Source organism: Protopterus annectens, chromosome 10.part0 (assembly GCF_019279795.1).
Source record: "Protopterus annectens isolate FY-2018-M chromosome 10.part0, PAN1.0, whole genome shotgun sequence".
NCBI lineage: Eukaryota > Metazoa > Chordata > Ceratodontiformes > Protopteridae > Protopterus > Protopterus annectens.
In genome coordinates this window covers 90,606,039-90,630,398 of record NC_056744.1, presented here as the reverse complement: position 1 = coordinate 90,630,398, position 24,360 = coordinate 90,606,039, and the positions used below count along the sequence as shown (strand labels likewise).

General features: G+C 40.4%; 1 protein-coding gene across 1 annotated transcript; it reads left to right on the top strand.

Annotated features, from left to right (window-relative positions):
* Positions 1-4,621: 4,621 nt before the first annotated feature.
* LOC122812975 (actin, cytoplasmic 1-like) lies at positions 4,622-21,817 on the top strand. The gene is made up of 6 exons (XM_044085067.1): positions 4,622-4,763; positions 8,116-8,246; positions 14,489-14,728; positions 14,939-15,377; positions 15,672-15,853; positions 21,257-21,817. The coding sequence occupies exons 2-6, from the start codon at positions 8,121-8,123 to the stop codon at positions 21,398-21,400; spliced, it is 1,131 nt and encodes a 376-aa protein (XP_043941002.1). The 5' UTR covers positions 4,622-4,763; positions 8,116-8,120; the 3' UTR covers positions 21,401-21,817.
* The last annotated feature ends 2,543 nt before the right edge of the window (positions 21,818-24,360 follow it).

Here is a 24,360-nt window from a genome sequence, read left to right as displayed (position 1 = left end):
AAAGGTAAACAGTTGTATCAAAAATGTAGACATACAGCTAATCTAAAGCATGTAGGTAAATTTAAATGCTTTAGTAATAAAAGTGCTCCAATGAAAAGAAACACCTTGAAAACAGTTAAACTGTTAGTCAAATAGTACAAACACCCTGAAAACAATTAAACAGTTAGTCAAACAGTTTCTGAAAATTATTGACGGAGAGGAATATTTGTGTAATCTCTCTTCTAAAGAAAGTACAGAGGAAGTGTCAGATTCTGATTCTTCCACAGAAACTGAAATACCTAGCTCTCAAACGCACCCATTGAGGAAGACACCTAATCCTCCAGCCACTCAGGACGGCGATGCTGAGCCTACCATAATGGTAATATGACCAAGGACTGTATTACATTTCCAAACCATCATAGTTTCTCTACTTTCAATTCAGGCACATTTGGCAAAGCATGCCAAAATATTAGAAGGCTATGTACAGTTGTAAAACCCTACTATCAAGAATTTAAGAGCAGTTTTAAAAATGTCAACACCCCCTGGCATTTTTAAGAAAATATGAGGAAAATTCAATATAGGTGACAGTATTCCAAAACACACAGACAACAGGTTTCTTATTTCTAGAGATAACTAATTAAAAGCCATCACCACAGCATGCCGTCCAACACCATATTGGGCAAGGATTAAAGCAATTGTACAAAAAAAAAATGAATCCACTGATGAATATTTACAATGCATGATAGATGCATTTGATGCCTTTTCTGGACATCCAGTCTCAGGAATGCATTCAGCCATAGCTTTCAACCTGTTAGCTTAAGAATCATAGAAAAAAAATAATGAAAGACAAAAACCTCAAAATCAAGTACACTTTTAAACTAATGTTTCTATTCACTTAGAAAATTAATAAATTAACAGGATTTGCAGTAAAACATGTCTTCTTCATAGGTTCATAGGTTCATACTAGGCTATCTGCCCTAGGGCATTTATAAGCCTAGCCAGAGTGTGTTTGGCTTTCGCCACCCATTTTAAATGAATTTTGCTATGCCCTTTTTCGAGGTTAGTATACTGTGCCTCTGTCTAACAGTGACACAGAAGTGATGCCTGGGGTAAACCTACGATCTCCCATCCACTCATCAAGATTCCTCTTGAAGAGAGTCAATGAGGGACTCTGCCTAACCTGGACTGGGATTTTATTCCAGAGTGAAGGGAGCCTCTGGGTTATGAATCTGTCCCTCCAGCATGTCATATTTATTTCAGTGCTGAGGTTCTGTGCAACTCTAAAATCTGACAGTATTTAGTGAAACTTAAGTTGCAAGAATAACAGTTTTTGCATTAACATGCATTTTCTGAAGGATGTGAAGTCTGAAACGCATATGTCTTTTATTATTTAGTGATTTCAAGGCTCAATAAGTCACTGAAAACAACCCACAAAAATGTTTGAGGAACAGAACAGCAATATGAGGCAAAAACTGGACATTCTTTCAAAATCTGGACAGGTAAGAGGTATGATTTTGATCCTTAATGATTTGTTAGAAAATCAAAAATTTTATGTAGGACGGAGAAAATTTTGAAGCAAATCAAGAGTGTTGTGTGAAATCAGGGACAGTTGAGAACTATGTTTCAAACTGCCAACCCATGTTACTACCCATGACTTATTCAAAATAATAAAAAATACTAAGTCAATGGCACTGAGTGTGTTTGGCTGCCACTGTCAAAAAGTGACCCACACATGGGTTGACTCTCAGATAGCACTAGTCCTCTCTTAAGCATATACATCTGTCACATCTAGGAAACTAGCAGCTGATTATATTTCCTACCTATCCAGCCCTTTCATCAGCTTGCTTAGCCATTTAGTAGCCTAAAGCTAATTCACCACCCAAGGCACCTGCATAGCTCTTAGCCTCTTCAGTCAATATTCAGGGACAAAGTCCAAAATAGCGAAGGACAAAGATTAAAAATCAGGGACCTTTTTTTTAAAGCATTATTGCTAGAATAAGATGATTTGTATCAATATGATTTATATTAAGTGTTGCTAACTGCACCTTCTGGCAATTGTTTAGTGACTTTAATCCTTATGTTCTCACAGTAAATCTCAAATTTCCTTAAGAACAAACTGTTGGTGTAAAATGAGACACATGAAAATCTTCCTCACTTTCTATGTAATGCTGCTAGTGTTACCTGAGAATCCTGTTTGTTGTATACGTACTACTGTTATTACTTCTTGTGGAGCTTTTCTCTTTTGGCTTCTGTTGGAAAGGGGCTTGTTTGCCCAGTTGGCCTTTCCCAGTAAACAAATGGAATGAATGAATGAATGAATGAATGAATGAATGAATGAATGAATGAATGAATCATGGGCAGCTGCATACCTCTCAACTGTCTCTGATTTTCATGGACATTCCAATTTTGACTCAAAAATTAGTTCAGTCTCTCTTAATCCCTTCTAAAACTAGTGAATTTTTGGAGAAAATGTGGTGAATTGGACTTATTATAATAATTATAGATTTATTTTACTTCAGAAAAAGTATATTAATTCAAATTATTATTATAGGGGCTGTCATAATGGTTAAAGTGTTTACCTTACAGACATAAGGTACAGAGTGTAATTCTCACATTTGGGTTGGAAGTTTGGCATAATGGTTAAGATGTTTACCTTATAGACACAAAGTATAGGGTTTGATCCTCACCTTAAGAGGCAAGGCTAGAGTTAAAAAGGTCCCCTGATGTTATTAGCCTAGTACTTACCTATAAACCTGTTCTTTTATTCTGTCAATATCTCAAGAAGTTAATAGTACTGATATTTTAAAAGTGTTCCTGATTCTCCCGGGTTCTTTCTTGATTTGTCCCTGATTGGTTGAAAGTGCTACGGGCAGTTGAGAGGTGGATACCTCAGGGGTGTAGCAAGGAAATTCCATTTTGTACTCAGGGGTACTTAGTGCTACCCCCCCCCCCCCAAAAAAAAAAAACTATCACTTAAAACTGGACACATCTCTCAAAAATGCTGCCCCTGTGCTTAATAAATGTAAATAACATTTTCAGTTTCTCCCAAAAACTTTTAAAAATACAGTTTTTAGATTAGCAATATTGCATCTGTTTGTTAAAGGCATTCATTTAGACAATTGTAGACACAACATAAGCTGAAAAGCAATGTTGATATGATGCTAAACCCTTGGGATACCTTAACCAGCGTTAAAAATCCATTTTCCTTCATTTCCTCTGCCACTCTTAACTTTTTTTTTTGTCTTATTAAACATTGGGAAACTTGATTAACCAACATTTTATAAGGTGCACAACCAAAACAGTTTGTACTACAAAGTAACTGGCTTTACTAAGTATAATTAAGCCCTATATTTGCAAATGGTGTCCTCTCTGCAAGTATACAATAAATGATGCTCTCAGGGTTGCCTCAGAACTTAATCCCCTGGACATTGTGGAAGTTAACCTGATTAACAAAATGCTAAACAAGCACAGCATCTTGTTAACTTCAATGGTGAGCTCTGCGCTTGTCATTTTTCCAGTCTTGGTCAATATTTGGGAAGCTTCTGTAAATTAATGGAGATATTCCGACGATTACAATATGTAAAGACACATGTAGAATAACGCTTTGTAAAACGGACAACGAATATATCCTGCTCGACTTGGAGTAACTACTATTCAAACTGTTGTGCTAATCCGGAAGACTGTTTCTTACAAGAGAAGTCACTGCATATTTTAGAAAATGTTGTTAGACCCGACATTTTGGTTTGGAAATACTGAAACAGTAACAAATATAACAGTCATAGGTAGGCTGTAAAGTAGTGTAAACTGCTTTCTTTAGTCTCATTGAGACACTGTTGTAAAGCTTTGTAAATCATCAATGAAGGGGTAGGGCATATTCTTAGATAAAAGGAAAATAAAACAAAGACTATTAGTCTGTGTTGGAATTAACATTTCACTGTGCCTTGGTGGGCTATTTTAAAGTCTCAGTTTACACAATGGTTGTGTACGTATTTGATTATATCTTCAAATAAGGGACGGAGAGCAAAACATGTTATTGAGCAGTCTCTAGCGAAACAGGATGCACAGCCAAATTAAGATGAACTGAAAACGAGAACCTTACTTTTTTTAACTGGTTCATTTTCTATTACAGATTGTGTGTGCATTTAGATATTTCGCGGAAGCTAGTAACACTATCATACTACGTTATTAAACATTAAGGGTCAGAATTTTTTAAACATCCATTAAATCTAAATAAAAGCCGTAAAATCAGCAATTCCCATAACACGTGGTTCAGACTACTTTTCTCTACTGCATATCCATTGTCTAAAAACTGATGATAAATTGTGTGCGATTATGATGTCTTACTTGTATTTGTTTCAGTTTATAACACTTTACAAAATAAAATCACAAGTAAATGGTACTTATTACTAATGTTCGGACATTAACAAAATTTAAACACAGTACTATGTGTATAAAACAGATTTTCATTTGGCGCTATATTATTTAAGTAAGGGTATTCTTCTTAGTTCTATGGGCACACCCTTCAAAGTAGTATAGTGCGACTACATCTAGAGGCAAGCAAATAACGGTACTACTGGCTTCCGGTTCAGTTGTTCTTCTCTGTGATGACAGGCCCAGTGTCCTGCTGAGCCAATCAGCTTGTAGCTCGCGCTGCAAAGCTCGCAAAGATCCGGTCGGCAGCTATAAGAAAGCGGGACGCAAGAGAAAAAATACCACACGGCTAATAGTTACATCTCAGACGGTGGATTTAGGTGTTTTGTCTGCTTAGGCTTCTTACTACACAGGTAAATGTGGATGGATAATTGTTTGGTCCTTGTCTTCTAATACAGATTAATGATGCTGATAAGGTGAGAAGACGATAGCAGTGGCTTATAACTGGTTTCCTAAATTGTAGGATTCCGTTAGATTGAGAGCATGTTGTTTCCTGTGTTCCGCAGGACTTAATCATTCTGCAGTAACGATAGTAAGGGGAATGGATATTCCCGGAAAGCGTATTAAAGTTAATGGGACAAAGGCATTAGGATCGATAGCTTTGTGTATTAAGCTATGATGTGGCTGAAGGGCGAAGCATTACGCCAGTGGTTTGGATGCATGTTTCGTATGGGACCTGCAGGGTTCAATAATAACGTGGCGCCTCGTTTTAGTGGTATATAATTGTAAGCAGTTTATGTTCTAGTTTTATTTTTATTTTGGGGGTCGTAGCACTACAAATTCACATACGTCTAATTTTTATGAAGCAAAACTGGCCGGTTGCCAAGTGCGAGCTGAGATGTATGGGGAGTAAAGGCGCCTTTTTGTGTGGGGAATATGTTGCTTTAGACTTCAGTATTTACTGCGTACTTCCCCTCAATGGGCGTTGTCTTGTACATTTTGACATAGATGTACTTCGTAGTGTGTGAACTCTGGAGACCATGGAGTTAGGTACGGTGCGGCTTTGATTTCTAACAGTGTCGATAATCTCTCTTACTGTAGATGTACTTCCTTTTTTTTTGTTTAAAGTACCATCCCTTGGTCCTCTAGTACCGTGGTGTATTACTTGTAGCTTTTGTCTCCTTATATGGAGATAAACCAGTTAATTGGTAGTTGGGTTGTGACGCAGTGGAGGGGAAATTCAAACCTGAAATAGGGTGGGGAGTGCTTGGGGCAGGAATAACGGAAGCTGTACTTGCATTGAGATAGTGTCTGTATGTGTACATATTGCGTTAATGTCAATGACGCTCTTGTACAAACGCATGTTATGGAACTATACAATAGTGGGACATTTTTGGTACAAACATCAGATTTATTCTTGTAGCATTTTAGTTCTGTATACAGCATAACTGTTATGCGACTATTTAAAATATAGGAAATTTTGTCCTAAAATCTCAGGACATTTCCCATTTTTACTTTTTTTTTAGCAGGACGCAACTGCCCAAAGAGTAACTGTCCCTCGTAAAGTTGGACAGGTGGTAACCTTACTGTACAAAGACTCTAATTTCCCTGGCCCGAATCAAAAGCACTGATACGTCCGTAGCTTTAATGGCGGATACTTTACTGTTTTTGTCACTTTAAAAAAAAAGGGGGGGCTGATGTAGCTCTCGACTTGAGAATAAACCTCAACAGAATCTGGGACACTTTATTGTTACATGAGTAATATGTTAGACATTCACAGCCTCTTAAAGCAGGGAGTTTGGGTCTGAGCCCGATTTCAGGCCTACTGTCTAGGTGTTCGAACGGAATGGGTTCAGCTAGAATAGCTGGGGAAAGCGTTAACGCTTCTGGTCTGGATGACTCTAGAAGCCACAAGTAAAATGGTGGGGGTACAGATGGCTGCAGGATTCCACTGTTTTGTGGCCAGTGCCGTAACTCCCAACTGCCCCTGATTTTTCAGGGACTCCTTTGATTCTTTCAAATTTTAGTTTTGTTCCTCTTAAATCCATCCTAACTCCTCCTTTTTGGAGGAGAGGGTGAAATGTACTTGACAAGATGTTAAACCCTAGGAAGTATGCTTGTCTCACGAGCTTTTTTCTGGTTTCAGCCCTCACTGGTTAACAGCAATGCTAGTGAGCTATTTGTGCACACTTGTGTACCCTGTTTGTATTTTTAGTTGTGCAAGAACATTTTAGTGGGGCTAGGGAACAAACTTAACAAACACGCCTTTGAATTGTGCAAATTTCGTGTTACCAGTATGGTAGATGCAGTTTATAACTTTAATCTTTGTGCTGTACAGTTTTGCTGTGTAGGTCCAACGTCGGACAATGACCCAACACATTCATCTTGCATTAGTAAGATACTAAATTCAACAAAATCCCATCTTGCTAATGTAGTTAATCTGGGTGGCTTGTATGTATTTCAGATTTGCTTATAAGAGTAGTGTGGTTTGGGTTGAGTGGAATATGTTAATTGAAACTTGGGCATGTTTAACTTGCTCAACACTGGTATTGTCACAAATCAGTAGTGGTACTAGTGTGCTGCCACACCCCCTCCCAATAAGTCTACTTGTACTGGCCTTTCAGTAGTGCCTGCATAAGTTTGTGGTGTTGGAATACAGTAGTCTTAAATTTCAAATGGCATTTTCTGTGCTGCAGTAAATGCTGGCAGAAGTTGTTTTCTATGCTTATGTCTATAGACAGCATTGCTGTTTTAGGCTTTTGACTTTCCTTCTGTCAGCAGACAATCATTGATGCATTCCTTTCTGGAATGCTAGCCTTTAAACAAAGTATTAGTGGTGGCTTATTGGTGCTCTTAATGTGCTAGCAGTTGATAGCTTGTACAGGTAATTCTCTTGGAAGCTTGAGTCGTAACTTGTGCTATGCAGCCCACCTAAGAGCTGTTAAATCCCTTTCCCCTCTATTTGCTATTCGCTATTCAAGTTCCTTAAACTCTGCAATCCATTCTATCTATTTTTGACATGCCAGTTTGGTCCTCATTCTGTGGCATTGTTTTGCCTTTCAAGCTGAACTGAATTGACAAGGGATGCTGCTTGAGCAGCATTGTCCATATTTAGTATCTTAACTTTGAACTGTAGCCAGAAAAAAGGTAATATGCTAATCATGTGACAGTACTAGCAGTCTGACCATTTTAGCTTGAGTTTAAAAGGGGGGGTGCTACTGTCCAGGTTTTTCCCAAGCTGTCTAGAATTGCTGCTGCCTGCACTAGATCCCTTAAAATTTTAGCATAGGAAATGGATTGCAATAGTAGAATTAATCATAAGATGTTTTCTGAGCTAGAATAACCTGCACTCAGGAGTATTTGATATGGTGTGCTGAAGTGGTTTCTAACGTGCAAAATTTTCATTTTTAGAAAGTTTAAATCCCGAGCAGAATTTGCTGTCCTGAACTGCATGCCTGGAATTTCCTAGACTGTCTTGCCTCGCAGCATTCATTAATTGTGCCTTTTATATTTGTGGGAAATTACTGGTATAAAAGTTCTGTGACAGATTCAGTGCATGCTAGGTTGCTCTTTCAACTTTAGGTTTTGAAGGTAAGAAACCTGACTATTACTAGGACCTGTGTATGTGGAAGTAGTGATTTTGTATATGTAGTCTTGCAGCCGTTTGGGCATTGTCTGCCGGTTATGGTTTAGTAAAGATGCCCACAGTAGAGTTTTGAAAACTGATGGAGAACGTAGTTTTTATAACATGTTTTCCTTTTCTAGGTAAAATGACAGAAGACGAAGTTGCTGCACTTGTCATTGACAATGGCTCTGGTATGTGCAAAGCTGGCTTTGCTGGAGATGATGCCCCTCGAGCTGTGTTCCCTTCCATTGTTGGTCGCCCAAGACACCAGGTTTGTTTTGCAGGATTTTGATGCATTTAAATAGGTGGCGGTATTTGGCTATGCAATATGGAAGCATTAGTGATTTGCTGGTGATGTACGTTGTGGTATCCCGACACAAATGCTGCTTACCTTTATCTTCTGCTTTGCAGACTTGTTAAACCATGGCTGCTATAAATCCAATTGAAGTACGTTTTTGTTTGAATACATTTTCAATACATACCGGTTGGTGGCTTTTCACTTGTATTGTGTTATCAGTTTGTTCGTTTGTAGACATAAATCCACTAATTGTAGAGGCAAAATAAGCGCTCTCACGATCCTCTACTGCTTAATCAGACTCAATCCTTTCATACACCTACTTTTATACACTAAGAACATCAATTCAATTATGCATGTTAAAGACTTCATTTAAAAATAGCAAAAATAAAGTATAGCAAAAAATATTTGTCTAATTCATTAATGCTTGTGTCCTAGCTTTTAAAAAGGGTTTCAGGGACACTGCCTCACTAATCCCTGAAGAAGTATGTGCATTCAGAGTATCCGTCTTTGCTGTGCAAGCTCAGTCCTGTTTTTTGTCCCCATCCCTCACTCCTTGCAGAATCTCAAACAATAAATTTAAAGGAATGCTGTCTGCTTTTTTCTACATGCTTAAGAGAATGTTTCCTTTTTATTGAAAATCTCTAGTGCTGTATGCGTTCCTTTAGCATTAGTCTTTCCTATATAGTTTCTTTTCCTGGTTAGGGGTTGCCACAGCAGAACTCTGGTCCGCTAATGATTGGCAGATTTTTACATGCTGGCTTGGTGGGCCCAATGCACAACCTTCAACGAAGGAACACCCATTCACAAGCATTGCATATTATGCAGAAAGCAAAATGCACTATTCTGCAGTCAGCATGCTGCCTAGCTTGTAATTCAAAGTGCAGATCGGGGTGGATATATGTGGTACATGAATGAATATACTTGCGTGCTGAACAGTTCTGCACAAGTGCCTTTTTCAGAAATTCAGTCCATTACTCCTGTTGCCATAGCAGTTGACGTTTAAGGGATCGCTTATTTTTAAAAGCAAAACTAGGTGCATCTTCTATAAAACCATCCAGGTCTCATAGTTTTCAAGATATTCCAATTTCTTTTAAATACTTCACAAAAAAGCTAATGTCACTGCTAAAGTATGGGGGAATCAAAGTTTACAATCACTACTGCCATTCACTTGTGTATGAAAGGATTTAGAGTCTGAAGAGGTCGAGAGGATCGTGAAAGCACTTTTTGTCTCCAATTAAAGTGGATTTATATCGCCCATGGTGACTGGCTCAGCCTGTTTTTCTTTATATTTGATTGGTGACCAGTCAGCTGGTGCTATTTTCTTAAACCATGGCCCTGAAAGTTTAGTTTCTCCAGTTGTCTGGTAATCTTAGACTTGGGGCACCTTCATGCATGTATTGTGGTGCGCCCAACATCACATTACTGGGGTGAGTCTGTGCACTGCATACTGTGGCAAAGTGCAAGCTCTGAATTATGAAGTCTGTATAATGGATGTGAACTTTTAGAATGAACCACTTCTAATTTGGGGCATAAATTGGAATAAATACTCCAGTAGTTAAACCCTCAGACAGGTCCTTAAGCACAAGTGCATGCTACCAATTAGTATTTTCTGTACTAAGTGATCAGGTGCCACCTAAAATTGACTGGGAGGCTTCCTGGCCAATCAGTGCCACCTAAAATTGACTTGAGTTGGCCTGGCCAATCTTGTCCAAATAGTTTAAGATGTGCACAAGGGGGGGGGTGGAGTGACTTGTGGCATGAGGCAAGGATGCCGGTGCAAGACATGTGCTGTACAAGAAAGTTTTGTACGTCTTTGTACATGGCTGCACAGATGGTAGCTACAAGGATAATGGGCTTCAGTGCACTCTCAGCCATTGCCATAACTAGTGTAGCTTGCACCTTCTCACTAAAGCATTAAAGTTTGAGCCATTGCCCATAAAGTTCTGGACTTGTAAAGTTTCTGAAACTTTACATTTGGGGGTTCATGTCTTCTCCCCAAAACTTTTGGGACTGATCATCTAATGAAAGATGATTCCTTTTACTGGCTTTACTTCACTATGCTACTGGTCCAGTCTGACTGCTTTGAGGCTCTTGGCCTCACTCAAAAATTTCTCTAATCTGCATTTTATGAAAGATCTAAGAATTGAGCTCTAGCGCTGTCCAGATGTCTGTCTGGTACTTTGTCAAAACCCATGTTTAAGTGGAATTTGCAGTGCGGTAGTTGGCTGGTTCAAAGTCTAGCTTTTTTGCCTGTGATATTCACCAAGCATATGGTTGCAGAATGAAGGCCATATTCAGATGAGGCTTTTTTTCAAGCCAGGGTGTCACTAGACCTGTACACTTGCCAGCTGACTGCAGTTTTGATACTGCATGGGACAGGTGGTCTGAATTTGTAGCCTGGTTTAGATTTTTAGGTAGCTTGAGCTCCAATGCATTTGCAGTAAAGAATCTACTTTCAGCTGTATTGTAGCATGCATGTGGGTACAGATGTATGTTGGGCTTGTTTGGACATGAGGGCAGGGAGTAAATGCTTGATGGGTAACACTTCTGCACAGTATGCACTGTTTTTGTCCCCTATGGTCATTGTTTTCAATGTGCTACAAGTGACTTACAGGTCTTTAAGCAGCTGTTGGTATCACCCTACTACAGTTTAACTTTATGTGTATGCCTAGTAAACCAGAGTGCATATGTAGCCCCCTAAGTGAGATTAACTCTGGTCTACCACTTTCATAGCCAGTGGTTGGCTGCTGGGATACATGATTTTAAGTTAACCCCACTATTTTACAAAGTGGGGTGCCAGACTATTGCTTGGTATGCACAGCTACCTGGCTTGGTAGCTTGTATGTTTGGCAGCTCACCTACATGCCTTTTTAGGTGGCTGGTGGAAGGAAACCTGAAGCAGTTGGCAAGCCACACCTCCAGTTTCCAAGGCTTCTAGAGACCTGTAAGTTGCCACAGTGCCTAGCCTTCCCATATGTTATGCCTTCAAATTCTGTAGAAACCACTTCAGACTAATTTTGTGTGGCACAGAACAGTTTTTTGTGGGCTATTTCTAACTTTCCTCTCTGCTGTGGGCACGTGTGCACACAAACTTGAAAGTATGTGTAGTCCCCTTGTGGTATAAAGTGATGTCTCAAACCCATGAATGAGAACTCTACTTTTCCATGGCTTGAATTTGCATGCCATGTGCTGCCCTATTTGATTTTCAGCCTTACTAGGTAGTAACCAGTTTGTTTTGGAGCGGAGGTGCCCTCACTTGGCAGCTCAAGTACTTCAGGCAAGGTGGAGACTAATATGACGAGGTGGTTGCAGCTCATGAGGGCTCAAAGGAAACCTGACACTTCCCCTGTAAGTACTTCCCCTAGATTTAGAAAACTTTGGCATGAATTCTGATCTGTATATAGGAGTGGAGCCCATTCCCCTGCCAGTTGAGTCCATGGTATTGAACCCCCACCCAAGATCCCAACTCATTAAGGTTGGGACATTGTGCAAGAAAGTGCCTGGTGGTTCTGTAGAACCACCCAAAGGTGACACCTGCATACCGATCCTTAAATGTGAAAGGGGTGGTTAGTCAACCCATCCTGTGGAGGAGGTTGCTATCTGTCTACCCAGCCATCTTGGGAACTTTCTGCCTACAGAATCCCTTGGGAGAGCTGACGTGGCTCTTGTTCTGAAAAGCAATATTCTCTGGCCTGTATAAGGAGTGGGATTTTCTGGTAGCTGTCCCAAGCCAGACTGCATTGTAGCAGATGAATCCTGTTGTAGGATTGTTGCAGAACCTAATGTACTACTGGCTGGCAGGCCTTTGCATTGGTTAAGCCTTCATGTGCATTAGTCTGGCACTCAGACAGCTAGTTAACTGGTGCTTGGGGCACCTTAATTTCCTTTGAGGAAATGAGGATCTTTTGGTTTTCAGGCCTGAGTAAAAGCACATGTGGAAAAGGAGCACAAAGCTCCTACCATTAGTCACTTTCAGCATATGAACAAATGGGGAGTACTGAGTAAACTCTAGCAACAAGTATAAATGTCAGAAAAGAAGTTGCAGAGTTCCACAACAAGTGTAACACTTTCAATATCTGCCCAGATCGCTGCTTCAGGCCTGTTAACTGCAGTACATTACAAAAAACATTGATCATAAAAGCAATTAGTATATCTTAAGGGCATGTCAATATATAGTATGAATAAAACTCATTTAAATTTTTCAATGCCTATGCTTTGAGGAAGGGTTTGAGGGACACTGCATTAATGCCTGGGGGTACTGCATCATTGATGCCTGGGGGTTTCTGTGTTCAGTTTATACACTTTTGTTCCAGTTCTGTCCTATTAATCAAATCTCTCCCTGTTGGTCCTTTAACTTCTAACAAATTTGAAAACATGATGTATACATTTCTCAACATAAGGATTTAATGTCTAGTACAAGATGGGTTTATAGCACAACTGCCATTCACAGAGAAGGGGACAGACCTATCAATGTAGGAGATGCACAGCCTGTAAATATATTTTTTTCATGTTCTACCTTTGTTCATCCTGAGAATTTAAAATGGATGCAAGTTTCTATGCAGATTGTAGAACTAAAAATCATCGTATATTTTTGTCAAATATGTAAAGCTCATATAGGTAAAACAAATAGGATGTTGAAAGAATGTGTATTGGAACAGATTGTAGCTGTGAAGCCAATGCCCTTGTATACCTTAAGATGTTGCATCATGTCTTCAAATTTTTTGTTAGAAATTAGTAATGAAGGACCAAGAGTGGGAAATTTGATGGGATGGAAGAACTAGAACAAAAATGGATAAACTGAATGCAGGTAAACCCCTAGGCATTAATGATGGTGTCCCTCAAAACCCTTCTAAAGCACAGGCATTGAAAGCTTTTTAAAACATTTGTTTTATTCATACTATATTGACATGCCCTTAGCAAAAAGATATACTAATTGCTTTTAATGTGTTGATGGCCAATGTTTTTTATATGTAATGTACTGCAGTTGTCACTTTGTAACTGTCTGAAGAAGCGATCTGGGCAGATTGTGAAAGCACTCACTTAGTGTTGTACTCTTGTCGTGGAACTCAAACTTTTTTCTGGACTTTCAGCAAATTGTGGAAGAGCTGGTGCCAACTGGCTTGTGGGGACCCTCTAACTTAAGTTGCAGATTTCGTGTTTCTCTGACTTGAGCAAAGTGAAAGCCCTAGACACTGCAGAAGTCAGGCTAGCATGATGGGATGTGGGCAAACATGCTGTACTGAACTGCTGGCATTGCATCTTCCACAACAGTTTACTAGTTATGACTGCTGGTGTGTAAAAGCAGTCATTTTTTTTGCTTCCCTGCTTTATCACCTGCCAAGTTGTCCTTGCAAACCTTTGCAGTAGTTGTCTTCCCCTTGCTACAAGAACAGTTTCCCTCCCAGGCTGATCAAAACAGCTAGTTATCTGAATATGCACTGCATCAACAGACTGCTGATGTCTAGTCACTTTGTGCTTTGTCAAAATCGATTTCTTTGCGGGGCTTAGCAAGTGGATAGAATTGTGGTCTTTAAGGTAGAATCACATTCCCTTTGTGCCAGCCCTCTGTGCTCTACTCCCTTCTGTTCCAGGTCTTCAAATAAGGCATGAAATCTCAGTCAAGTCTGCAGTATTGGTGATGCTGAGCATGGAGCTGAACTATAAAATGGCTTCAAAATATGTAGCCTGCATTTTGCTGACCTTTACGTAACAAGTTGTCTAAATGAGCTTGCATGCCCTAAAACCAAGTTTGGGCAGGATTGTGAACTTTGGCTTTCTTGTCCACTAGCTGCTTGGTTGCAAAGTTACTTTTCCATTCACTTTTTTTGAGACTCCAATCCTGATCCATTAAAATGGAAGGTTTGCTTTCCATAGGCTGCTCTTCCCCAATTTTGGCATCCCTTGCCCTGCCCTTCCTGTAATCAATCCGGGTATTGATTTGCCTTCAACTATGCTATACTTGTCAAGCTTCTGATTTTTCAGGTGTACATTGCTTTGGTTCTCTATCTGCTAGTCTGTAAAGACAGAAGCTGTGAGCATTCTGCTTTGTCTGGAATTTACTTGTGCTTAGTATGGGGGATTAGAGAATTTAATGGCAGTACTTTCATGGTAACTTTCATTAATTTGCAATGTGGGGCAGATGTATTGTAGAGGATTTTGGTGTTTGAAGGAGCATACTTGATGGCCTTTTGATTATGTAATGTGTTCATTTGCAGGGTGTTATGGTTGGTATGGGGCAAAAAGACAGTTATGTAGGTGATGAAGCGCAGAGCAAGAGGGGTATTTTGACCCTGAAGTACCCTATTGAGCATGGTATTGTAACCAACTGGGATGACATGGAGAAAATCTGGCATCACACCTTCTACAATGAGCTCCGTGTTGCTCCAGAGGAGCACCCTGTCCTGCTTACAGAGGCCCCCCTGAACCCCAAGGCTAACAGAGAAAAGATGACACAGGTATGTAAAGTACATATTGCTGAGCACTGTTTCCATCTTTCCCTTTAACATTCTTTTTATTCAGCTTTCTTTTCTGATATTTTCAGGGCTCTACCTGTTCTGGCATTTCTGCTTCTTGAAGCCTCAAGGTTTCTTCACTTTTTGTATTCTTAAACTTCTTCCTGTTCATGTGGTGGTGAAAATATGCTAAGTATGTTTAATCTCTTCTAGATCATGTTTGAAACTTTCAACACCCCAGCCATGTATGTTGCTATCCAGGCTGTGTTGTCCCTGTATGCCTCTGGTCGAACAACTGGTATCGTTATGGACTCTGGTGATGGTGTTTCTCATACTGTGCCCATTTATGAAGGTTATGCTTTACCCCATGCAATCCTTCGTTTAGATTTAGCTGGCCGTGACTTGACAGACTACCTCATGAAGATCCTCACAGAAAGAGGCTACAGCTTCACCACAACAGCAGAAAGAGAAATAGTGAGAGATATAAAGGAAAAGCTGTGTTATGTTGCTCTGGATTTTGAGCAGGAGATGGCTACTGCTGCATCCTCCTCCTCACTAGAGAAAAGCTATGAACTGCCTGATGGCCAAGTGATCACCATTGGAAATGAGAGATTCAGGTGTCCAGAGGCAATGTTCCAGCCATCTTTCTTGGGTGAGTTATTAAAAGTCAATCATATTCATTGAAAGGTACTTTGCAAAAAACTCAGTAGGCCAAAATACTGAGTCCCCATAGTTTATGGGGAGTGTGCTGCAGTTGTGGTTCAGTGGTAGAATCTTGTAATGGTTGTAAAACACAAGTTAAGTGTGGAGGCAAACAAGAACCTGTATTTGCACTTTGGTTCTCAAGTTGTAGTTCATGCATTTGTTTGCAGTTTTTGAATTACTTGCATTGTAATTGAACCAGTCTTAACCTTTGCCTGACCTGTTTTTTTTTTTCCTCTTAAAGGTATGGAATCTTGTGGCATTCACGAGACCACCTACAATTCAATCATGAAGTGTGATGTGGATATCCGTAAGGACCTTTATGCCAACATAGTATTGTCTGGTGGTACCACTATGTATCCTGGCATTGCAGACCGAATGCAGAAGGAAATAACTGCTCTGGCACCCAGTACAATGAAAATAAAGGTATGCTTTTACTTCTACAGTTGAAAGATGCAGTGGATCTTGCCATACAACTTTAAAAATTAGCATTAAATGCATGCTGAATGTGTTCACTCTAACTGAATAGGGTAGTAAGCTTGGCAAGTGGGCATTAATTGTGGCGAGCATTTCATTGACATAAATACTGAAAGGTGAATGTTGCATCTTAAGGAGGTTGCCACAAGTCAGTGGAGCTTTCCATATCCCAGCAAGCATGAGCCGTACATGAAGTCTTTCTAATTGGTAGTGTATTGCTTCATGCTTTGCACATTCAAGAGGGCATGCACCACTTAACATATATGGCTGCTGGAAGCAATATTTGGGTTATTTGTAATTGGGTACTAACATTAGGATGTCTACTAAACGCTGCTTATTGTCTGAGCTACCACACTAGCTTCCAGATTAAATTTACTTTATGTGAATTTGACAGATGGAGCCCTACAGGAAAGGGGTCTAATCAAAACATTTCAAAACCTTTCCAGAGTCCAGGCATACAAAGTATGAGCCACTGCTAATGTGGGATGAATCAGTTTGAGGTTTGGTTTTGGCCCAGGAAGCCTAGAGTACCGGTTTGCTTTAATTTGCTTCATCTGGCATTGTTGGAGACCAATGTAGTTGTCTCCCTCTTCTACACAGCACTTGTTGCTGCCAGATAAGTTCTTAAAAGCCATGAACAGCTTGTGATTTCTTTAAATTTGGCCAAGTGACTGCTTACTAAAGCTGGCAGCATGCTTATAAGCTCTTGGTAGGAGGTATGGAACTTTCAAAGTTACTTGTGCACACTAAAGAATTGTCAAACATGGAGGGCTACATTTTGTGCATACCCACCTTGTGTAATATAGGGGCAAGGTGCTAAGGCTAATTCAGTAGATCATTACAAGTCTAAGATTTTTGCACAAACGTCATCTGTTTCCCTGCTCATCCAACACCTCAGCCTGAACTTGGGCCATCCAAGTATCTTTACAGATGGCTGTTTAGCTTCTGGCTTGATGCACTATTACTGAAGTGATGGCTTAATCCTAAACTCCTAGTGCTCAATGGTACCTTTCATGTTAAGGTAGTCCCACTGAGGATTCTGTAAAATATGACGGGCCCCTTTACTTCGGTGTTTGTATTTTCCTATAATTGTCCAGGCTTATACCTCCATCCAGTCTGTCCTTGGCTGTTGAAATGGGTAAGATGCTCATTCTTGTACTTGACAGTCTTGGCATACTGGCTTAAATGCTTTCAGTATTGGAGGGCTGTGACACTGCTGTCAGCATTACAAAAGACCTAATGTGTAGTCTTGTCTAGCTTGGTTTTGCAAGTGTCCCATTTGGGGGTTGGGTGATGAAAAGAGTGGCAGTCAAAGTGCCACAGCTGAATGGTTCCTTAGAAAGTAAGTGCATTGGGATGTGCATTGGGATTAATGCCATAAAGGCAACAGGCATGATACAGTTGTCCAGACTGCAACTCTGCCTAAAATGCACCACATTAGCTCCCTCTAGGCTCATTGCCACACTTTGCTATTGTAACTGTCAAAGTGATTCTCAACTCATTACATCTGTGTGCCCCATCAGGTGCATCTGCAGTTAACTCCTGACTCATCTGGGTGTCAAATATTGCTTCATATTTGCATCAATAGTTACAGAACCATGCTATGTACAAGGTTAAACTATTTCAACTTAAAGCTTACATAGTAGCAAACTGAACTGCATTAATATTTGACCTGTCTAGTGTAGGTAATGGATATAACTAATGTAATTTTCACTTTTCTAAACATCTCTACCAAGTAACTTGGCCTCGTGAAAGTGCTCAGCTAGATATTCAAGTAACTTGAGTGAGATTGTAAGAATTTACAAAATATACATGTAATAACTACTGTGCTTACGGTGTGACTAAGACCTAGAACCTACTATCACTGAATAGTTTGTGTTTAAGACTCATTCATACCATTTTCATAACCCCTATGGTTCCAGCAATATTAACACTTGGTATGAGGACATTGATTATGTGAAAAGGCTTGGGCTCTGCCCATTGGAAGTAATAGTGCAGACTCCATGAGCTCCATTGGAGCGAGTTTAAGGCTGAAAAAATGCTTCCAACTATTGTGAAATCTTCTGGGGGGATGTCCTCATTCTCTCCATGAGCTTGTGTGCTCTCTCCTAGGAGTCTCACTCCATGAAGCATTTGCATTTTTTAGGTGTTAAGCAGTGATGGGATCAGTCAATTTCCAGTTATTGTGGACTTGCCAGTTCTGGGATTCTGTTCTGCAAATATCTGCTGGTGTGCTCTGTTTAGTTGTGCTAATTGTCCAACCAAGGAGGTATTTTGAATCTGCCTTGAGTAAACCTGGATTCTCACTCCTTCCTACCAAGCTAGGTTGGTTACCAGTTTAGTGCTGCATTTAGCTGTGGGCTGTTCCTGCTGATCCAGTGCATTTGAAAATGTCTGCCAACTCTTGGCTGCCAAAACTTCTCTGCAGATTGTCATTGTCTGTATGGGAGTAATTCCCTGCCAGATTAAGCTATGTAATTAGCCTGCCAGATTACACCATGTCTGGTAGGGAGTGTCTTGATTAAGGTGCAGGATTTGTCCAGGTCCACTTGTAGCTCTGAGCTTTCTGTATTTCCAAAAAACTAAGCTACACATGGTGTTGCTCAGGCCTTACACAAAGACCTCTGAGCACTACCAGTAATCCTTGGTTTGGGTAAGCAAAGGATTTCCAGAGGTTCAGCTCTGCACTCTAAGGCTGAAATCTGCCTCCTAGTTTGTGGAAGTGATCAAAGTTTTGGGAACTCTGACAATAAGGGGATTTGCTAAACAGGATGTTTGTCACTTTTTACAGGACTCCTATTTTGACTCTAAAATGGCTACCAGTTACCTTGGAGACTTGGTGCTGGCTAGGGTCTTGCAGGCCTTTTGAGCTTAAGCCAGATTTGTCAGCAGTCATCTCAGACTTCTAGTGTCTCGTCCTTGTGGCAATTCACAGGGGGGGGGGTGTTAAGTCACAGGGTGTTCAGGACCTTGATATGGCTAGTACATTGCCCATGACATTCCATGTAAGAAATTGGGTTACTGACCCTCTTGCCTAAGAAAGGCAGTGAAGATGGTCTTGCAGGTACAGATCCAATAGAGCACAGTTCAGATGGAGGAAAGCTACAGACAAGGGTAAGCATATTAAGGCTGTGATAAAGGGGCCACAGAGGACACTAGATCATAAATATCAATTCCACACCATCAAAGGTTGCTCCCTGTCAGCTTAAGGTTCTGTCATTTGGGCTGAGCTTCATCCCAGCATGTTAACTAAATTGCATGTGTGTAGTGGGGCACTTCAGTCACATTCATCTGATTTCACATTCATCTGATTTTGAACTTGCATCTGCAGACTGCCCCTAACTTCTCTCAAACCCATTTACTTCTGTCCTTGGTAATTAAGTTGCAAGTGCTAGACTCCACTGTTGTCCCATCTAGCCAGGAACACTTCAGTGTACTAGCTGTATTCTCTGCCCTGCCCTCCAGTCGTTCAAGATGGTCTTGCATCCTACTCCATATTCCAGATAGGCAGCTGTGTTGCCATTTGATAATGGTTACACTTTACTGAAACAAGTGCAGCATTGCCCTAGCTTTCAGGCCTGAGCAATATAATTGCAAGTCACAGCTGGGTATCTTGGGAGGTTCTAGTAGAGGCTTGTGATTTAGTGACTTTAGTAATAAAAGCATAATTCCACTGTCGTGCAACTCATTAAATCACTGACTTCTCCAGTTGCATCTGCAGTAAATTGGCACCTGTAGGTGTCAAATATTGATTCATATTTGCATAAATTCTAAACCATGCTATGTACAAGGTTTTAAAATCACTTTAAAACTTACACAATGCCAAACTCTGCTGTATTAATATTTTGACATCTAGTACAGAAATAGTTATGGTATTTTATATAGATTTTTCATTTTTCTAAATCACAACCAGGTAAGACCTTTAGCCTCATATGGAAGCTCTCTGCTGAACAAAATGTTGCTGATAGTATGTATAACTTGAATAGTTGCTGAGATTAAGTACAAGTAAGTTACTGTGAAGACTTGGAACCTGAATACTAGCACTATAAAAAGTTGTGATGACAGGTTGGCAACTTCTGCTCTTATAACCCTTATGGTTCCAGATATGAAGAAAATGGGAGTACATTTAAACTCTTGCCCATTGGAAGCTACAGTGCAGACTTTGAGCTCTTTTGGAGTGAGTTAGGATGCCTTTCCATTGGGAGGAATGATGCTGACAACTTGGCCCAGACTCTAAAAGTACTTGGAGACGTGTATTTTGTTGGCTGCGTAAGGACTCCTGTCTCAAGAAAAGCCTAGTCCGAAGTACTGAGCTCTGAGCCAAACTGACAGGCTATTGGCACACTCCACTCTGCTGTTAATGGAGTGACCGATGCTAACTCTTAATTGTAGGCCCTTAAGCAAGTTGGAAGTTTTTTGGGTGGCTGTATAAATGATCTAACCTTGGGTATACCTAGCAAATCCAGTTCTATGGCTCTTGGTATTGTGCCCAGTTTGTCTGGGTTACTGAGGGTGGCTCTTCCTGGGTATAAGGGCTTGGGATGCATTTGTAATTTAACCCTGGTGCCATGGTCCTAATCTTAAGACCTCTATACTAAGAGTGGCATCAGCATGGTGTATTGGGAACCTTGCTGTACAGAGGACACTAGCTCCTGCATAGATACTAGTTTGCTTCAGAGCTGTATACCTAACCAGGCTTTGGTTTTTCAAGTCGGTTTAACTTTTCGAAATGTGCTTAAGCAGGCCTGAGCTTGAATGGTATGAAACTACTTGCATTTTATAGGTTGCATATTTTTGAACAGGACTAGGCAAGCTGTGAAGCAGTCAACCTTCATTACAACAAAGGTATATAAGAGGTAATGGGGACCTTTAACACCATTGGTCTAAGAATAGATGTAGTGAAGTCTTTAATCTCTAGACTTTGCTGAAACCCATTGTTTTGCAGCTAGCATGCATCACTACAGTTTGAGCAAGGCTCAGTACTGCCAAAGCAATAGAAAAGGAGTATGAGCTAGCTTCCTTACTCTCTAAGCTAGTTCTGAATTCAACAAAAGGACCCGTGAAGTCTTTGCATGTTTGGCTGTTAATACGTTGAAGGATTGTGGCATAACTCTTGGCAAACGAGCTGGAAATTTTCACTAGTATGCTACCCAGTGTTTTCCTTGGCAGCTCTGGTTAAAACTTAATAGCAAAAATCTGATCAACTTGAATGTAGTAAATGAGATTAAGCTGTAAACATGCCATAAAGGAATAAAATGTCATGCTGCTAAAGATGTCAAAGCACCATCTGTTTTCTAGTAGAACTTTGAACACTTGATTATATTTGTAAAATGTGATTTTTCTTTCCCATAGATCATTGCACCACCTGAACGTAAATATTCTGTATGGATTGGTGGTTCCATTTTGGCATCTTTGTCCACTTTCCAGCAGATGTGGATCAGCAAGCAAGAATATGATGAGTCTGGGCCATCCATTGTTCACCGTAAATGCTTCTAAATGGACTGCAGGCAGCTGCATTTAGTTTTTTGAATCTCCATTTATGCCAGTCTAGTCCTCATGCAAGCCATATGAAAACTGGAAGGCTCATTTAAAAAGCTGTATTTGTAAGCTAGCATGAGATGTTGGAGGGTAATGACGCTGTTGTGGTTTGTCAGGTTGTTTGTCTTGTTTTGCTGCAATTGCAGGGTTTTGAAACTTTGCATTCCATGCCTTACAATTTGCTTCCTGTGGTGTTCCAGCAAAGTCATTGGGCACAGGATAATGTTGCAAGTTTGCATACATGTGAATTAATGCATCAGTCATGCAAATTGTTTTGTATGTCAGTTTTACATACTGAAACCAAACTTTTTAAAAAAAAACATTTGCCAACATTTCTGATGTATGGAGAATAAAATGCTGCAGTAGCAAAAAACATTGTGTAGTAGAACTGGGAGGTTTGTGGGGGGCAGTATTGTGTTTTCTGAAGGCTGCTATGATATGAGGTTATTGGTAATTGAGGGGGGTAATGAACATTTGTACTTCTGCTGTTTTGGAAGGTGGTTCTAGTAACTTAAATCCTGAGTAAGGCAGCAGAGAACTCCTGCTGCCTAGTGTATTTTACTGGGTCCCCTGTTGGGACAAGTGGTTATAGCATTTACTTCCCCATTTTGAGTTATGGGTACTTGAGGACTGCAAACAGGCCTCTAACAATTTTTCATCTTGTGAAGCACTTGGGGAGAGGGGGGACCTCACTACAGCACATTAAGACCCTAAGGAGTAGACACTTCAACTATGGTAGCCACACAATTTGCTTTATTTGTAGTGGTGGCAGCTGTAGTCACTGTAATGACATTGCAGCTCATTGAAGTAACTCATTCTTGTACCCACTTGACATGCTGAGTTGTATAAGGGGAGCTAGCTTCCAGGATTTTACTCCTGGCATTAGATTGCCTTGGTGTACAACCATGTTAAAGTACTGCCTACCAGGGAGTACAGATGTTTTGATAGACTACATAATAGAGAGACTACATAATACAGAGACATTTAACGTCCAGTCTTTTTAGATTGTTCACAACTGATAAGGTCATCAAATCTGTTTCTGGGACCAGAAATAGGGTAACTGTAAAGGATATAGTCTAATTGAAATGTGGGGTATGCAAATTAAAACTGATGTGCTGACATTTGGTAACTTGGTAGCTAAACCACCAATCGTATTGCCTGTAGACAAATTAACTAGATTTGGGGAGAATGAACTGCCTAGAAATGTCCAGTTGTACAAAGATATCCCTGTGACAATTGGTTGAAAAAGTCAAGCTGTGGTTTTTGGTTTCTGGTTTCCATCAAACCTTATGGAATGTGTTAAATTTGTGTAAGTCTGATAAAATTCTACCTCCTGAGGTATGTGCAGGACCATGTTGATCTGGGTTATGGCTGAACCAGGTATGACTAACCTTCCCGACACAGACTTCATACCCAGTCTTGTCAAAATTTCAATCTATATACTACCATGCATTCTCAATCTGGCTATTTAGTGTGCAGACCTTTAAGTAAAACTTTACTTAACTTGCATAGTTGTCTTCAACCCTTTCTAATCCAATTCTGCTCATCCTGGGTCTCTGAGTTGAGATGCCCATCCATTCTCAATTGGAACAGTGTTTGTAGTCTCGTTCTAATTGTTTATAAACTTGTATTAAATCATGTCCCTCCAGCATCTGTTTAAATGTTTATGCCCCCTTCACTGAGAAGGAAGCTGCATGCTAAAACACTGCTTGTCTACCTTGTGGCAAGCACTCATTTGAAGTACAAAGGAATCTCCCACACCTGAAAAAATAGGCTGGAACTAAAGTTGGGCATCTGGTCTGCTGTGGTATTTAGTGAAGGCACTGCATTTTGCCAAGACTGAGTCCTGTAAATGTTTCTGCTGTCACACCTGATTTGGGTGTGGCCACAAATTTCCTTGTGGCAGAAAGGTGGGTCACTTGCCTTGAAAACAGGAGCCTTTAACTCCAAAGGCTGTTCTGGTAGACTGATCAGGTGGTCCAAAGATGTAGTAGCACTTTGGATATTTGGGCTAGCATTGGAGGCTGGACCCTTTCTGTGCTTTCAAGCTCCAGTACTACTTTACTGACTTGGTCATTGACTAGTCTGGAGTGACTATTGAGGGCAGTTTTTGCTCCTTTCACTTAAGGTGAATGGTAACTAATTTGCTTCTTGACCCTGCATTTGGGGAGCTTTACACACTAGGATTAAAGCTAAGGGGGCAAAGGTTGTCTAACATCTTGAAACTAGGCTGTTTAGGCCATTCTCGGGGATTTTCTCTTGCAGATGACGTGCTACACTTTAGAGCTCGCAGATTGGGAGGATCCTCTTCCAAAATACACTCCCATCTTCCCAAGGACTACCCTGGCAAGTCAGCAGTATCATAGCTTCTGCTGTGTTGAACCAAAGTTTGAAGGCTAGCAGGCGAAATGCTTTTTCCATCTCCTAGCTCTACCTCAACTTGCCAACTCTTAATGTTGCTCCAACTGACTTGCTTTCTGTGATAGTTTGGGAATAGGAGGGAAAGCCTACAAGTCCCAGAGGCCAATTGTGAACAAGTGCATCCCTTGGTGACCCCCCCAAGGGATTAGGGCAAAGTAGTTGCTGCTGTATTTGGCACTGAATGATACAGGTCTAGGCCCCATTTCTGGAAAATCTGCTAGGTTGAAGGACCGTTCATCTGGCCATATGGCCTTGCTCAGCTAGTCTGCAATTGCATTGGATTTCCCTGGGATGTGTTGCAGTTATAACTTGATTGGGGAATGTTGCCCATTGCCAAACTAACTTCTCACCAAAGGGGATAAGGTCTGGTTCTCACCCCTGCTTGTTGGACCACTGACACTGCCTGTAGGAACCAGGAACCAAATCTAGACTATCTTGAAACACCTGCAATGCTAATATCACTGCAATCATCTAAAGATGTTTGTATGCAAGTGAGC